The following is an 18,205-nucleotide window of genomic DNA, read 5'->3' as shown; positions in this document are numbered from 1 at the left end:
AGCATTTATCGTTCATGGACTTTTGAATGATGGCCATTCTACAGGTGTGAGGTGATACTTCATTGTAGTTTTGATTTGCATTTCTCTGATAACTAGTGCTATTGAGCATTTTTTCATGTCCTTATTGGCCATTTGTATGTCTTCACTGGAGAATTGCTTGTTTAGGTCCTTTTCCCATTTTTGGATTGGGTTATTCGTGGAGTTTTGTTGTTGTTATTAAGTTGTATGAGCTGTTTGCATATTCTGGAAATTAAGCCTTTGTCAGTCACATGATTTGCAAATATTTTCTCCCATTTTGTAGGTTATCATTTTGTTTTGCTTACGGTTTCCTTTGCTGTGCAAAAGCTTGTAAGTTTAATTAGGTTCCATTTATTTATTTTTGCTCGTATTTCTGTTGCCTGGGTAGGCTGCCCTAGGAGAATATTGCTAAGATATATGTCAGAGAATGTTTTGCCTATGTTTTCTTCTAGGAGGTTTATAGTGTCTTGTCTTACATTTAAGACATTAATGTAAGTTCTTTTCCATTTCTGATTTTATTAACTTGGTTCCTCTGGCCCCCCCCTTTTTTCTTGATGAGTCTGACTAAAGGTTTATCAATTTTTTTTATCTTTTCAAAGAACCAACTTTTAGTTTCATTGATATTTCTATTTTTTTTTTTTTAGTCTCTCATTTATTTCTGCTCTAATCTGTATGATTTCTTTTCTTCTGCTAACTTTTGGGTTCGTTTGTTCTTCCTCTAGCTGCTTTATGTGTAAGGTTAGGTTGTCTACTTGAGATTTTTCTTGTTTCCTGAGGTAGGCTTGTATTGGTATAAATTTTCCTGAGAACTGCTTTGCTGCGTCCCAGAGGTCTTGGATCATTGTGTTTTCATTTTCTTTGTCTCAAAGTATTTTTTGATTTCCTCTTCAATTTCTTCAGTGATCCATTGGTTGTTTAGTAGCAGATGGTTTAATCTCCATGTGTTTGCAGTTTTTTTTTTCTTGTAGTTGATTTCTAACTTTATAGCATTGTGGTCAGAAATGATGCTTGGTATAATTTCAATTTTTTAAAAATATACTGAGGCTAGCTTTGTCAGCCCACATGTGGTCGATTCTGGAGAATGCTCCACATGTACTTGAGAAGAATGTGTATTCTGTTTGTTTTCCTATGGAATGCTCTATAGATATTAAGTCCATCTGGTCTAATGTGTTATTTAGGGCCTGTATTTCCTTATTGATTTTCTTTCTGGATGATCTGTCCATTGATGTGAGTGGGGTGTTATATTCCCCCACTATTGTTGTGTTACTGTTGATTTCTCCTTTTATGTCTGTTAACAATTGCCTTATATATTGAGGTACTCCTATGTTGGATGCATATATATTTACAGTTGTTATATCGTCTTCTTGGATTGATCCCTTGAGCATTATGTAGTATCCTTCTTTGTCTCTGATAACAGTCTTTATTTTAAAATCTGTTTTGTTTAAGTATTGCTATTCCAGCTTTCTTTTGGCCTCTGTTTGCATGGAATATCTTTTTCCATCCCTTACTTTCAGCCTGCATGTGTCTCTAGCTCTGAAGTGGGTCTCTTATAGCATATAAATGGGTCTTGTTTTTGTATCCATTCAACCAGTCTGTCTTTTGGTTGGGGCATTTAATCTATTTATATTTAAGGTAATTATCGATACATATATTTTTATTGCCATTTTGTTAACTCTTTAGGGTTTGTTTTTGTAGGTCTTCCCCCCCCTCTTCTTTTTGTTCTCTTTTCTTGTGGTTTGATGACTAGAGAAGGTCCTTTAACATTTGTTGTAAAGCTGGTTTGGTGGTGCTGAATTCTTTGAGCTTTTGTTTATCTGTGAAGCTTTTGTCTTCTCCATCAAATCTGAACAAGAGCCTTGCTGGATAGAGTATTATTGGTTGTAGATTTTTCCCTTTCATCACTTCCTTCTGGCCTGTAGAGTTTCTGCTAAAAAATCAGCTGATAACCTTATGGCAGTTCCCCTGTATGTTATTTATTGCTTTTCTCTTGCTGATGTTAATATTTTCCCCTTATCTTTAATTTTTGTCCATTTGATTACTATGTGACTTGGTGTGTTCCTCTTCGGGTTGATCACGTGTGGAACTCTCTGCACTTCCTGAATTTAGATGTCTGTTTGCTTTCCCAAGTTAGGAAAGTTTTTGGTTATTATCTCTCCAGAATTTTTCTCAAGTCCTTTCTGTCTCTCTTCTCTTCCTGGGATCCCTATGATGTGAATATTAGAGCGTTTCATGTTGTCCCAAAGTTCTCTTAAACTATCCTCATTTCTTTTCATTCTTTTTTCTTTGTTCTGTTCTGTAGTAGTGATTTCTAGCTTACTGATCCATTCGTCTGCCTCATTTAGTCTCTTCTTGGTTCCTTCTAATGTGTTATTCATTTTAGTAATTCTATTCTTCAACTCTATTTGGGTATTATGTTTTCCAACTTTTTGCTAAAAACATACTGTGCACATCTATACTCTTCAAGTTCTTTGAACATCTTTGCCATCATTACTCTAAACTCTTTCTTGGATAAATTGCCTATCACCTCATCACTTATTTCTTCTTCTAGGATTTTATCTTGTGCTTTGGCCTAGAAGATATTCCTCTGCTGCCTCATATTGTCTATTTTTCTATTTGTATTTTTAGGTAGGTTAGTTAAATATGTTTTGACCTTGGAGAAGTGGCCCTCTGTGGGAGACGTCCTATGTTTCCCAGCAGTACACTCCTCTCTTGTCACCCAGGGTCCAGGATCCAGCCAGTCCCAGTGTAGAGTCTGGCTTGTGTTCGTGCATTCCTTCCACAGGCCTTGGGATTGTTGTTTTCTTATTTCTGGTATTTGCCCCCTGGGGGATGAGGCTGCACTAGAGGCTTATGCAGGTTTCCTGGCAGAAGGAGTTGGTCCCTACCTACTGCTGAGTGAAGTTTGGTCCTGGACCTCTGATGGGTAGGGCCATGTCTAGAGGCATTTGTGGCTTAGGAAGTCTGCTGATCACTTTGGGTTCCTAGTATCTAGTGATGTATTTCTAATAAAACTTGTAAAGGAAAACTTTCCAAGATGGTAGAAAAGGAAAGTTTGCTTTATTCAAGAGGTTGGCAACCTGGGAAGAAGATGGACTCATGTCTAAAAACCATCTTTGAAGATTCTTCTTGACCATGAAGGTTTTAAAGGGAGAATCATTTGGGGAGGGGCCAGTCTTCGTTATCATCCACTGTGTGCATACTTTCTTCTGATTGGTTGGTGGTGAGGTGTTCCAGGAATCTTGTGCTTGCCTTAAGTTACCACCTTCCACCCACGTGGAACCCTTAGTTCTTGCAGAATAACTCAGATATTATGTATATCCCTTGAAGAGGAACCAGGACCCTGCCCTGTCATGGCACTGTTGTTTCTTGATTGTTCCTTCTTTATTTCCCTCACTTCCCTGATTAGCAACTGTTTGAATCTGCCCTTTGGAACTCAGGGAAGGTCAAGGAGGCTGAATGAAGTCTATTTCCTACAAACAAGAAATGGGACACAGAAAGGATTTGTACCTGGGAGGGCTCCACAGGGGAACAATACAAACCACTATTGTTTACTGAGTATTTATTATGTACCATAGTGCATGTATTATGTTACTCCCACATTTCTAAGGAGCTGAACTATGATTACCGCTTCTATACTGTAGATGAGGAAATAGCTGTCCATCCATTTAACCCAGTGAATCTAAACAGAATGCTTCCAGAATGTATGCAGGAAGCAAACTCTGACATTAAAAAAGGATTCCTTTCCAAGTTTTATTAGAAATACATCACTAGATGGTAGGAACCCAAATTCTGTAAAATGTGCTGTGATGACACCCAGTTTACTGATCCACTGCAAGTTTCCATCATGTGAAATAACAATTCTGAGAACTCAGCAAGCTCCTAGAATTATATATGAATCTCATCTTTAACCCTCAACTTCCTCAAACTAATTTGAGAATTTTTGGAGATTTTTTTTCCCCTGTAAAGTGGAAATAGTTAAAAGTATGAAGTTAAGAAATCAAGCCTAAAGGATATGGAATGGAAGTTTAGAAAAGAGACAGTGGAGTTGAGTCAAGTCCATTCACATGAGAGAAAATGGAAGCTAGAATCACAGGGCAGGAAGAACACGTGACTGGTTAGGCTATCCACTCCCATCTCCATGTGGGGCCATATACCTCAAGTTCCCAGGAAACCATGTTGGGTCAGCCAAAACCAATGAGCACAATGGGGTATTAGTTACTGTACCACAGAGGCATAGAATTAATACAGTCATTTAGTTGAAGAATTTCTCAAAGCATGGAACATGGATCACCTGCAGAGTCATCAAGGTTGTCAAGTGTAAATTCCTGGAAAGACCTTGAACTAGAACATCAGCCTCTGTTGAGGGGACTAAGGAATCTGCATTTAAGCAAACACCTTAGGGCACTGTGATGTAAGCTCAACTTGAACCTGGAATTAGGCCAAAAAGAGTCCATTATACCTCTTATTCCAGTAAGAATAGCCTTGATATTCTTCAGCTAGAACCTGTTTAGAAGATAAGGAAGTGATGCTTCCGAACAATCTCTTTGGGCATTCCAATGCATGTCCCATTGGTGTTAAGTAGGACACAACAGTTTGAAAACAGCTTTCTCAGGCTTACAGCTTTGTCAGCCATAACCGCTATGGCCTCATTTTGCCAGCCTTGGACACATTTTGTTTCTCTGGGAGAGAGAACTTCCTTCTGCAGCTGTTTACTGAGAAACGCATTATAGACATACAAGTCACCTTTTTCCCCTCTTGTCCCAAAGCCACATTTCCTAATTTACACTAAAAAGTCTTTGTAATTAAATAACTCAAAATAAGAATGCAAATGAAGTCATGATTAAAAATTCATTTAAGTTTAGAAAAGATATATGTCCAAATATTAACTGTTTCTCTCTGGGTGGTGGGATTATGACTTTCACACTTAACCAGGTTTTACATTTTTTACAACAGACCTCTATTGGCTTTTACCTTGGTCATAAATTTTTTTTTGTTTTCAAGAATACTTTTTAAAGAAAGTAGATTTTTGAGGCCTCAGAATAGTGTTCTATTCTTTAAAGTAGCATTCTATTCTTTTCTCTCAGAAATAGTATTCTATTTCTATTTTTTCATCCTAATAGCAAAAAAGGCAGTTGATCCTTAAGGATATGTTGTCTTGTAATCTTTCTAGTAGCTTATGTGTCTGTTTATCTAATGGCAAGTGGAAATGTGATAGGAATGACCTATGTTGTAAGACTCTGGAAAACAAACTCAAGGTAGGCTAAAATTGGAGGATCCTAAATATTTTTATCTGAACGACAGTATGATACAGTATTTCAGTTCTAGGATGCACATATTTCACAACCTAACATCTCTGAATTTATTATGTATCTTTTTAAAATTAGTTTTGAGGTGTAATTCACATACCATAAAAGTCATCCCTTTGAAGTGTAAAATTTAGTTGCTTTTAGTATATTCAGAGTTGTGAAGCCATTGCCGTTACTGAATGCATTTGTATGCCCAGTGCACAGTGAGGCCAAACTGGAATGTTGCTGTTTGGAGGAGAGGGAGGTTTATTGCAGGGCCGAGCAAGGAAAGTGAGAGGCTTATGTTCAAAAAAACCCTAACTCCCCTATGGTTTTTGAGCTTTTACAAGCAGAATTTGGGGTGACGGCTACAGGATGTGTGACTTTCTTCTGGTTGGTTGGTGGTGAGGTCACAGGGTGTTCCAGGACTCTTGTGCTCAACTTGAAGTTACCACCCTCACCCAGGTGGGGCCCTTGGTTCCTGCAGAACTTAAAGATAATATTGTTACATACATCCTTGAGGAGAAACCTAGATCCTGCCCCATGACTGCACTATTGTTTCTTGATTGCTCCTTTGTTTCTGCATTCCCTCTCTTCCCTGATTAGCAACTGTTTGAATCTGCCTTTGGGAACCCAGGGAAGGTCTTAGGAGGCTGAATGATGCCTATTTCCTACAAACAAGAAAACGGGACACAGAAAGGATTTGTCCCTGGGAGGGCCAGGCGGGATCCTGCTCCATTTCACAGACCTCTTTGGTACATACTTAGTGAAAATGCTGGGTCACATGGTAACTATATATTTTACCTTTTAAGGAACTGTAAACTGATTGTTCCAAAGTAGTTGCGCCATTTTACAATTCCACCAACATTGTATGAGGGTTCCAGTTTTTCAACATATTGTCAACACTTATTACTGTCTTTGATTTTAGCCATCACAGTGGGTAAAAAGTGGTATATCATTGGTTTTAACTTGAATTTCTCTGATGCCTAATGGGGAATCTTTCCATGCTTACTGGTCATTTGTATATCTTCTCTGGAAAAGTATCCAAGTCTTCTGACCATTTTTTTAACTGGGTTATCTGTCCTTTTCTCAATGAGTTATGAGTTCTCTACATATTCTGGATACAATTACCTTATTAGATATATGACTTCTAAATATCTTCCCTTTTGTGGGTTGTCTTTTTACTTTCTTGATAGCATCCTTTGATACACAAAACATTTTAATTTTTAAGTCCAATTTACCTTTTTCTTTTGTTGCTTGTGTTTTTTGGTGTATAAGAAATCACTGACTAATCTAAGTTCACAGAGGTTTACTCTGTTCTATACTTTTAGCTCTCTGATCCGTTTTGAGTATATTGTGTGACTTCATTATTTTGCATGTGGATACCTGGTTATTCTAGCTCCATTTGGTAGTAAACACTTCTTTCCCCACTGAATAGTCCTGGCACCTTTTTAAAACGGGATGTTATCTCACAATTCTAAGTGGCTGTGTTCTTCTATAGTAACGCATCTTGGAATTCATGGCATGTTAGATTTGCTAAAGTATTAGAACAGTTAACTGTGAAATAAAAGCCAATATAAATGTGCACTTTTTGGTGGGGAGAACAAAAAAATCAGTTTGCCTCAACAATACTAAGACTCTTAAATATCAATGTGATGAGAAATATATTGTCAAATGCCCTTTCTTATGAAAGACATACTACTTTAAGGCTGGGAGGCTTACATTTAATGCTCATATTGTTAAAAGTAAATGAAGATTGTCACCAAGGTAGCAATATAACTATAATGATAATGAAGAACACCCATTAATTCTACAAACCAGGTTAAATTCTCCTGGAAGTTAGATTTATTTGACAGTAGTGTCACAAGAAATATAAACGCCAATGGAGTTTTTTAAATAAAAAAACTTAAGATTTTCAGAATCCAGATTTAAATATGTATTGTGCAGAATATAAAACAATGATCAGCACAACTGTTTGGGATCAACTTGGAAGTTTGAAAAATCAAGTCTACTTTTGTATCAGCTTCCTACTGAACGTTCTGAGGAACCCAGTGACAGCCACAGAGTCTGAAGACACCGACTCACAAACATACTAAGATCTGTTTAATAGTTTTTGAAGATTTTCCCTGTAAAATGGCTTGTATTTCCACAGATACAATAGTGAAGAAATAATCTTTTCAATTTGACATGAAATATAAAAGAACAGTTTTACAAATATACCCATAAAATTTAACTGCTCATAACACTATACATGGTGAATATGACCACCCTCTTAGCTTCTAGGCTACTTAATACAGAGAAACAATCTGTCATCTTAGCTGAAAAAACAACTTCCCTTTCATCGAGTTCAGTTTTGTTTGTTTAGAAACAGTTAAGTAGGACGGGAAAAGTGTTTGCTTTTCCTTATCTTCTAGGGAATCTTCATGAGGGTGAAAACTTATTTGAGAGGGATATGAGATTTACTAAATAGAAATACTGAAACTTGTTTTACTGCTTCAATGATGCTTACATTCTTTTACAAAGATCCTGGCGTCGTCTCACTGGCCTCTGACTGGTCATAAAGAGGAGATAACAGAGCTGTGCTCTACTTGCAGCGCTGGAGAAGGAACTTCATACCCTTAGCCCACCAAGGCTAAACTGCGGGGCTGTGAGATTTACAGCCAAGGGAACAGAGCTGGCTTGAGCTTAAAATCAAGGTTCTGTGGTTTGTCTATCACAAATTCCACTCTTACAAGGCAGAACTGCATGAAGAGAACTAGTTTCTTAGCCAGCATTAACAACGTTGTGATCGTATATTCTCTCATGCAAATCCAACGAGCATAATGGCTTTAAAAAGATAAATTAATCAAAATGATCTGTGGGTAGGTCACAGTTCTGTAACCTGTGTTACACTTGAGAAGGAGAAAACATGCTCCTTTTTAAACTCCCCAAAAGTGCCCAAATAACATGGAGCTCTCAAACGACAGGGGTTTGAAATTTTTTTATGTAAGCAAAAATAAAGCATTGAAGTTTTATGAAGAAAAAAGTTTTCAACTTTGCTACTATAATAGATGTAATAACTTAAAATAATTTCCCTATTGATGCTGGAAATAAATTCTACTACAATCATGTGTATGCCAGTTCCTGGCATATTTCTGCATCCAGATTCATTAGTCTCCTTAATGGAGTCCATCATTTTTCCAATGGCTTTCTCCTTTCTTTAAACCCTAACCCTGAAATTCTATAACCAGTTATATCACGTGGCTTCCCTGAGGCACAAAGGTACCAAACTCTATAATTAACTATCGAGGAATGATAAATATGCTCTCTACTTATATTAAAAGATTTTAATTCTTTTGGGCTACAGCAGGAAGGGAAAAAAACCCCAGAAAGCTTAATACTTACTCTGCAGTGTGAACTGTAGCCCTTTTTGCAAAAAGCGAAACCAAATAAGGGAATGTTGAGTTGCAGCATGCATGGCCTGGCAGCACCGATTAGTAATAATAAAAAAAATTCCAGACTAGAAAAATATTCAGAGTTGTATTCCATTCACTCTGAATTTTTTTTTTTTTTAAATAGCAAACGGACATAAACAACTTAAAAAAAAAAACCTGTGGGAATACATCACTGGGGCTTTTCTGGAAACTTATTCACAAAAGGCGTTTCAATCAGGCCAAGATCAGGATGACTGGTCTGCGATTTCCTATGTTTACACCTGGGGAGTGGGACCGCCCTTGAAGACGTAAGAACGGGTGTGACCTCTAAGAAGTTACCTTTCCTGAACTGTATTACTCTACTCTGGTGAGCTGCAGTTCTTTATTCTCACAAACGAAATTGCTCTCAACTCTGGAAAAATCTCATTAGCCCAAGTAATAGGAAGATCTTACTGGAAGTGGCCGAGATGAGCCTGGCTTCCTTCTGCAGCCTCGGGAGGGGCCTCACCTGGAAGTCAGAGGAAAAGGTGTGGCGCTAACAGGGCAGATCACGGTTACCTGTTCCCAGAGCTTGGAATTTAGTACCCAAGTTCACTAAACGTCAAACTTTTCAGGTTGGAAGGTAACTTTATTTGGGGGCGTATGTTGCACGTAGAACTACTAGATCTTGAAATACTATAGTCCTTGAAATAGGAAATTTATATCAGATGGTAACTTTCTGGAGAAAAACGTTTCTGATAGGTAAAATCCAGCCTTTCTAGATGCAAGACTGTTTATTTACAAGATGCTTTTAGGGTATCAAGACTCCTCAAACCTTACCTTCAAGCCATAGAGCAAGAAGAGGGACCACGTGCTCTCTCCATCATTTTGTGGAGCCTGGAGCGGCACAGACTGAAAAGACACTGTCCATGAAGGCTGATCACTGGAGACCGGCTACATCAAAAGGCATTTGATATATTCTAGGCAAATTCATTGTTTTCTTTGCAGGTCGAGCAAGCTATACAGAATAGAGTCCAATAAGAGGACTGCTGTTGGATTTCTCACATCACTTAAAAGTTCGCAAAACAAAATGCCTCTTCATAAACAGTAATCTCCACTGAAAAGTAAAGCTGTTTGAAAGCTGAACTTTTTATATATTAAGTCAACTTAAGCAGCAGCAATGAAGACTGATAGGTATTGTCACGTTATGGAACAGGACTTTCAAAATGGATTAGAACAATTGAAAACAGGCAAAATATTTGCATAGGCAAACCATGGAAAAACCAAATAGGAATACAGTATATTAGGATCATATAAATCACACATCTTTACAAAGGTTAAAAAATGGAGCACAAATCTGCAACGGTCAATTTAAGAGCATGTTAATTTAAATAAATATTCTCTCCATGTGGCAGGAATTGATTTCATCCCAGCCAGCTCTGGTGGTCACATGTCCTAAAGGATCTTTACATCCTGGGAACAGTGATACACCGGTACCCAGCACAGAGAATGAACACCCAAGAGTTATTGAGTTATTACTCAAAATGAAATGAAACTAACAGGGAGGGATGGTGATGCTCATATGAAATTCTGATTTAACTATTCCTCAATAAACACTCATTTACTCTCTTGAAATCAGGAATTTCAAATGATCTCTGCAGATGTACCACTTGGTGTTGTGTATATCTAATGATCACATTTAAATTTAGTTTGATTTGCAAACATTTTCAAAACTCACAGGGCTCCATAAGCTGCAAGGGAAGGTGACAGATGGCAGAAAGGGAGTGAACAAAAGTGGCTGTATCGTGATTTGCTGCTTTTAGGCTCACAGAATTTTGGCTTTCTTAAGGAAGAAAAAAGAAAACTTAGGAAATCCCAACAAGTGGTTTTAAAAAGTAAACTCTTATTTTTAATCACTCTTAAATAATTCAGTAAGCAAATAAGCTTCATATTATCTTACCTGGGCCAGGTTTACTGCTGCAATAATCACCCTCAGTTAATGGTTTTTTAAGAGTTACCACATTTTAATCAACCAAACAGTTCTGGCCATGCAAGATGAGTCTCGGGGACAGACCATACTAGACCAAAATAACAAAAGGCAGACTACAAAGTTACGGAAAATTCTTCATTTGAAATGCCAAGTTATTTGATGAATGTCTGTATAACGTAATTGAATCCCACTGAAGTTTAAAAAAAAAAAACATGATAACATATGGATATTCCCTTCCCTCAAAACAAAAATTAGAAAAAAGCCCCAGATTCAAAACAGACACCTGTGCCTAAGGTCTCCTGTCCCCCAACATCTTACAGAGCCGCCCCTTTGGTATCTGGTCAGAGTCTAACCTGTATCAAGTATTTTCCAGGCACAGCAAGTCTCACACCTATGCCACGCAGCACTGAAGGTCGCAATTAAAAGCCAACAACTTTTGAATAAATTTCTTCTACGTTTGTAAGATAGGATTTAAAGTCCTGTCCAAGTTTCACTAGGAAAACCTGTTTAAAAAACCCAAGGTTAAAATTAAAGCATGGCATTTTAAATCCAAATGTTACAAAGGTATCATGGTTTTAATCAAGCAGACTTCAATGACGATGCTGCTGTTCTGAGCATGCAGCACACCACTGTTCTCCAACTCCTGGCATGTCTCATCACTGTGCCCCTTTTTTCTCCCAGCCTCAGGACACCCCCTCCCCTTAATAAATGGCATTATAAAAAAGGTAAAATCTAGAGTTAGTGGCAAAATCTTCACAGTAACTTGTTAATAAAGTCGCAGATGGCTGTTGAGGTTATCAGTCAACGGGACCCTGGAAAATTAATTTGATGCAGTTCTGCTCCCCAACCAGCTGTGTGGCGCAGAAAGGGCAGGCGGCATGAAATGCGTGCGTTCCGTGAGGCAGCGGGATCTGAGACCAATATTTGGCAGACTTCTCTGAGCACACGTGTCCACAAGGGGTGAAAGCGTGAGTGGGCGGCCCCGCGTCCACATAAAAGCCCGCCTCGCAGCCCAGCCAGAGCGGCACGTAGGGGCCCACAGTTCTGCACATGGGACACTCCCGCTCATTGGCCTCTGTGTCGCTCCGATGGCCCCAGTCGTGGTAGCCGTGCACGTGGCCGCAGCTGAGGTAGGCCCAGGGCTGCTTCTCCTCCACCACCTCCTTCCTGTTGATGCTGGGGAAGGCCAAGGTGTTGAGCCCCACCGGACACTGCGGCCGCGCAGCGTTGATCTCTTGTCGGAGGGCCTCGATGTGCTTCTGCGTTGGGGTGTGAAAGAGGCCGTCGGCCGTTCTCCAGAGGAGTGTGGCCCCGCACAGGTCGATGAGGGAGCCGTCCTGCAGGACGTTGGTCTCACTTTCCACCTATGGCAAGTTGGACAGGCCTTTGAACAGCAAAATTCGGCCAATCACGCTAACATCACTTCCTCTCAAAATAACCAAAGATCACTGTTAGGGAAATAAACAGGGGCACAGTTTATCCCACTGCCTCCCTGAAAGACAGGACTGGGGGGTGGGTAACTGAGCCTCCCTTTCCTCAGCTGAACACTGGGTAGAAATCATAGATGCTATACACACACAAAGCCCTAAGCACAGACATCTACTTTACAGGTTCAGTTGATATAGTGGTTATTCTAAATCTCCTATTCCTTGAGTCAACAACACAATTACTCCTTGACCTCATAAGGGACAGGAGAGGTCGTGCCAGTCCATCTGGTGAAGACTAGTACTCATTTCAACCAGAGCCGATCCAGAAGACCCTCGTGGGACCTGCATGAAATACTGCAGTGGCCCCAGCATCTCCTGGGGTCCCTGATCTTCACTTACTCCACTATTTATCTGGCATTCCTAAGGTCTGGAGCAGGAGCAGAAGCATTCACTGCTAGCTTCGGAACATCATTTAAAAGGGTGGCTGTGCTATGCACCAAGTGCTTTCAAGACTGATTAACAGCTGACGAGAAGCACAATTAGACATGGCCCGAAGGAACCTGACCACTGTGCTCCTTGCTCTACGTGCACCATCTGAACTGCCCATGGGCATGCGCGTGAGTGACCTCCGCCTAGAATTCTCTGCCATGGCTCACCTGCCCCTAGTCTGCCCCTCGGGCCTGACCAACTCCCACTCATCACTCAGGGCTCTCTTGGATGGTATTCCACCTGGAAGTTGTCCTTTAATGACAAAAGCAGTCCTTTCCCAGTAGAAAAGTTAAAAACCTAGCAAACTGATAAACTGTAATACTGTACAGGAAAAACATGGTGACCCCTTTTGAATAGCCTTTTAAGTCTGCTGCAGCTCCCTCCCTGCCCCTCGGCCACACCAAGCACCTCCTGGTCTCCCCTTCCGTCAGGTGTCCAGAGGCTCCCTTCCCTTCCTGACAGGTGATCCTCAGAGGAGGTCTCATCCCCACAGGTAGCTATGTGTAAAGAATTCTGGTGTGGGAAGAAACTGGAGTTTGGTGGTGGTCATGCTGTTGAACAAACTTTATCTTTCCTATAGGGCAGTTCTCGGTAAACAGTCTTATCCTAATGATTTGTTGCCTCACCTTTGACCTTTTCCAGACTTTACAATCCAAGGGCAGAGCTTTGGGCATCCTGTTCACTGCTGGATTCCCAGCTCCTAGCTCCTGCTTAGTCATGGCAACCAATTATGGACTGTTCTGTGTACAACATGCTCCAGTCCTGACTTATTTCTTACAATAGTCCCAAAGGATACGGACTAGCATTATTAGTTACATGGGTGTGAAGCCAGGCACAGAGGTCAGTTCTCCCACAGAGCTGGTAAGCGGTGTTCAAACAGTAGCTCTAACCCGTTTTCCCTCTTACTGTCATTTCTATGTGCTTCTCTATCTGGGAGCAAAAGATGTGAACCAGAGTTGGCAAGAAACTCATCCTGTGATGTGCCCTCCTGGACAGACCTCCCTGCCCACGGAGGCAACACTCTGGTGATGGCGAGAGCCAGGCGTGACTCCCAACAAAATGGTACCACATTCAGACCCTCAGACAGGAGCACGTGAGTTGCAATCCCACCTGCAGCTGCTTTCTGATTCTGTGACTGGACATACTCAACGTCTCCGTGCCATACCTTCCTCATCCACAAAATGGGGAAAATTCCACTTCCCCGGTGAGGCTGCTGTGCAGATTAAATGAGCTAATGTCTAAAATGTGAATACAGCACCTGCGCCCAGCAAAAGTATGTTGACGTTTTACTGTTATAAAGATTAGTTATGAGGCCCAACCTAGGTCGGTTTTGTGGAAAAATTACCCTATGATCAAAACCAAAAAGTTATTCTCTTCCCTATTTACAATCTCTTGAAAACTGTTTTAACAAAACTTATTGAATTTGCTTGGCCTTTCTTAGAAAATACGTCTCATATTGACTCAGCCCTGATGCTTCAAGACTGGGCTTTATCCTAAAATGCAGAGGCTGTGCCTGGAGCTGAACGACAGTGCCAACTAGACATAAAAATAACAATTCCCTAAAAGCAAACATCCAGCAGAGAAGAGCAAACCAGGTTAGTAAGACAGTTCCCCATCTTCCTTTTCCAGCTGAGAAATACCTGGTTATCATCCTTCTCTCCGAAAAACACTAGCCCACATCCTCTATTCCTTATATTTTTTCCTATGGTGGTTTGGGGAAAAAAAAATTATTCTCTCTTGTTCTAGCTTCTACCTAACAATTAATTAAAAGTACTGGAGTGGAAATTTTATTAGGAACCTTTTAGTGCTGTGCCCCACAGCTACAGCAAGATCAAAAGCCAAAGCTTCCCATTTAAGGTATTATAATTATTGTCCTTAGAAGAAAGGTTAAAAACACAACAGTTTTAGGGCATTTGGGAGAAGCAGTAATGTTTATAGGAAAAATATTACATGCCAGGTCCAATGTACTGTATGAACTATTTCAACTAAAAAGCTGTAACTATGACTTTGGTGAATTACATAGGGGATTATGAATTAATTTCTAAATACGATCTCAAGAAAAAAAAAAAGGCTAACTTAATTATCTTTTAGTTCCAGGAAGTCTAGTAAATAATTCTGTAATTCATAATTTTCACTAATTAGAAAAATCCTAAGCAATCCAAGACTAAATGAGTGAAGTTTTACACTAAAAATAAGCTTAATTCTTCCTGAAGTGAACTTCAGCAGAATTCTGTGGGGGAGTATATAAGATCATGCACTTAAGGAAGTTAGGAGCAAAAGACTAAGCTTTGCCCATGGTGGAAGAAAATAACCATGACAGGAAATAAGCCCCTTTCCCTCTCAGAGAACTCCCATTCCCAGCAGCCCCTGGACCAGTGCACAGGTTCTGAATTTCAGGGGAGGAAAATGACAGCTTTTTGTAGAGTGAAGTCCACTCACCAGCTTTCCCCTCTGCTGCGCAGACCTGGTCTCTCGCAAGGTGTACACGTCCCCACAGACGGAGATCTCGCGCCAGATGCCGGGCTGGGACTCCTCTGTGAAGCCCCCTCTGGGATGCATCACCAGGACGCCATTTGTCGTGAGCCCATCCATGTGGCCATCGGGGTTTTTCCATTTTGCTGCCTTTTCCTGGAGAGAAAAATTGTGCAAGGTTATTATGTTCAACACGAAGGGATTCTGGAATCTCTTTAAAATATTGGATAGGGGCAGAGAAGAGGCAACTGAGGAATTTTCATTTCCTACTTAAAGCTAATAATATCAGACGGGTAAAATATGCAATGAATCTGACAATGAAAGAAAGGCAAAAATGGGTAAGTGATTTATTGCTGGATATACGTATTTATCTCGGGCACTTAAAAAACAAAACCTGAGGCCTGGGCCTCTCACTCAGAGGTTCTTTTTTTAACCCCACCCTGCCCCAGGTGCTTTCAGGAGTCTAGTATGTATTCTTCAGTTCTGTCTGTGCAGGGCTTTCATCCTATTATCTAAAAATGCTTTATGTGAACTCAGCAGGGAAGTACTAGTAGGAAGAGGAAAAAAATTTTCTTAATATATTTGGAAATTTTATATGTTTAAGCCAACAAGTTGTGGCCACTGTTTTGTTTTCATACGAATCAGTGTTTGTGTCATCAAGGGTGGCGGGCACAAGCAGCAGGACGTGATGGCACGAAAGAGCCTCTCGGACGCCTGGCCACAGAGATTTCTTCCCTGGGGACAGAGCCAGATATTGTTCCCATGACTCAGGGGTAAATCTGATTAGGATAAGCCAGTGATGAGCATCCTAGACCCCTTGCCAATGACTGGTTCAGGGGTGGGCATGTGACTGAGTTCTGGCCAATGAGCCCTGAGCAAGGCTTCGGGGAGGCTTCATGGAAAGGGTTCTTTGTTCTGCTCTTTAAAAGGAGAATAAACTGCCTTTGCTGCCTCCTTTTCAGCTGAAGTGGTCACGCTAAACGCAGGAACCAGCTCACCCACACCAAGACCTTGTCTGAGGCAGGTGATGTGCCCAGAAGCAGAGGGCAAGACAGAGTGAACCTGGCTTCCTAGATGTCGTGAACCACCACACCAGCCACCCTGCTGCTGGCCTTCCTTGGCACTTCCTGTAACACAGGATGGTATGTTTTTATTACCGTTTAGACCATTTCGAGTTGTGGGTTTTTTTTCCCCCTGCAAAAATATCCTGACTCAAATAGGGACTAAACTGGATATTCACTAAAACTTTGGGGTTTTATTTACATGGAAATCCTATGAAGGCAGAGACTTTTAATCTGTTTTGTTCTCTGTGATGTCACATTTATAACACCCAAAATGGAAAAGAGCAAACACTAAGTTTTTTGAACAAATGAATGAACATTTTCTTCTGAACCTCAATTATCTAGATCTGTTTTTTTCCCTTCTGAAATAAACCCCCTTAAATCTACCATAAATACATTATATATGTTAATATATATACTTTTAAAAGTAATATTATACATTATAATTAATATAGCAGCTATAACAAAGAACAAGTAATGATAGATAATTCCTTTCAGACTTTAGTAACAGCTTTTCAAGCTGTCCATCTGAAAACTAAAATCTCAAAATCTAGCCAGAAGTACTGTGCAGAGCAAATTTTTTTGGCCACAGTTAAATGTTATATATGATAACAGGTGTTTTTCTAGAAATAACATACTTATTAATAGTACTTACTCCAAGAAATATGTTTTTGGAAGAGTCAAATCCGGCTGCAAATATTCGTGCTGTGTAAGGTTCATTCCTGTCACAGACTATCCTGCAGGCAAACCTGGATATGGTGCTTTGTGTAATTTGGGCTTCGTCATTGTTCTGACTGCCAGAAATTGTGTCTGTAACGACGAAGTCAATAGGGCTTTCTGTCGATCTGCCCACCTAAATAAACCAAATTATACTCATGATTCACTTGAAAAATATATTTTGTTCACATAAAACAAGTGTTCAGGATCCTTTTAACATTCATTATCTCCATTATGAAGGTCAGAATTTAATGGAAAAATCTTCAGTTCTGTTCCTTTCTTGTTTAAGGGAAATATTATGGTAACCAACCATCAGATTTTAAATATTAAGAGAAAAGCTCAATTTTCTTTTCTGGAAAAAAATAGATCTCATCCCAAAGAGGTGTATCTTGGATCAAGTAGAAACATTACTTAACTACTTCCACAGCAAATCACTTTTTTTGTTTTGTTTTGTTTTTTGTATTTTTAGGTAGAAAAAAAGCGAGATTTTAAAGGAAGCCAGCAAACAAAAGAATTATTTCCCCCATTCTTACCCAGCACCAGGGACTGGTTTTCCCTACTAAGTGACTCCACCAGCCTCACAACACGGAACAAGGACAGCCCCAGCCCAGACAGAGCGACCCAGTGCACATGACAGTGGTGTAAAAGGCTACACAAGTCAGCCCAAAGGTTTAAAAAGCTGGGCTTAACATTTCAATTTTGGATTTTTAAAGAACTTTTGGGAAAGTCTAAAAAGCTGTTAGTAATACTTTATTGGTTTTCTTTCCTTGGTAAGTTTAAATGCTGCCAGAAAAAATATATTTCATGAGCATGACCTTAGAGTTCTAACAAGGCTTTTCATAGTCAATAAATCTAAATAAGATAGGTACTGCCGTGTCCTGTGGACTGGGAAGTATTTGTTTGCAAATAAGGAAATCCTCAAGAGTTTGCAAATAAGGAAATCCTCAAGACAAAACATTAAAACGTCTAATCTCTAATTGGAAAACAGTGGTAAATGTTATATATGCCAAAGAGACTTCTTAAATTAATTTATACGTAAATTAATCATTTCTTGTTAAATATGATTTAATGTCCTAACAACAGCGACTTTGGTTCTGAAGCTGTCAGTGGAAGGAACACACAGAGCCCCTAGATGAGTCATAAAAGGCCCCGAAACTCAATTTCCCAGGTATCTTTACCCTAATCTCAAAAGTCTATCTTAAACATAAGCAATGTAATAGTATTTTTATCCAAATGAATAAAGGTATAATAAATATAAATATATAAATACATATATATCTTGTATTGTTTAGGTCTGCCTGCTTCCTGGAACAGTATTACTAAATTTCTTTTGTAAATCTCACATACACATTCC

At 39.7% G+C, this 18,205-nt stretch overlaps 1 protein-coding gene and 1 long non-coding RNA gene across 4 annotated transcripts in view; one reads left to right on the top strand and one right to left on the bottom strand.

Moving 5' to 3' along the window:
- LOC106729122 overlaps positions 1-17,477 on the top strand; it is a 79,896-nt gene extending 62,419 nt beyond the window's left edge. For both annotated transcript variants that reach the window (XR_004320719.1, XR_001365453.2), the window contains 5 exons: positions 12,538-13,694; positions 14,043-14,196; positions 15,064-15,251; positions 16,036-16,215; positions 17,321-17,477. This is a non-coding gene — a long non-coding RNA (uncharacterized LOC106729122). The remainder of the gene's footprint in view (positions 1-12,537; positions 13,695-14,042; positions 14,197-15,063; positions 15,252-16,035; positions 16,216-17,320) is intronic.
- The window catches only part of PELI2 (pellino E3 ubiquitin protein ligase family member 2), a 171,307-nt gene continuing 160,213 nt past the window's right edge, over positions 7,112-18,205 (bottom strand). For both annotated transcript variants that reach the window (XM_032482091.1, XM_032482092.1), the window contains exons 4-6: positions 16,790-16,987; positions 15,041-15,229; positions 7,112-12,049 (exon numbers count right to left, since the gene is read on the bottom strand). In XM_032482091.1, coding sequence (XP_032337982.1) covers positions 11,483-12,049; positions 15,041-15,229; positions 16,790-16,987 — 954 coding nt within the window. In that variant the 3' untranslated portion in view covers positions 7,112-11,482. The remainder of the gene's footprint in view (positions 12,050-15,040; positions 15,230-16,789; positions 16,988-18,205) is intronic.

The sequence above is a fragment of the Camelus ferus genome, chromosome 6, assembly GCF_009834535.1.
Source record: "Camelus ferus isolate YT-003-E chromosome 6, BCGSAC_Cfer_1.0, whole genome shotgun sequence".
Lineage (NCBI taxonomy): Eukaryota > Metazoa > Chordata > Mammalia > Artiodactyla > Camelidae > Camelus > Camelus ferus.
This window is presented reverse-complemented; position numbering and strand designations above follow the sequence as displayed.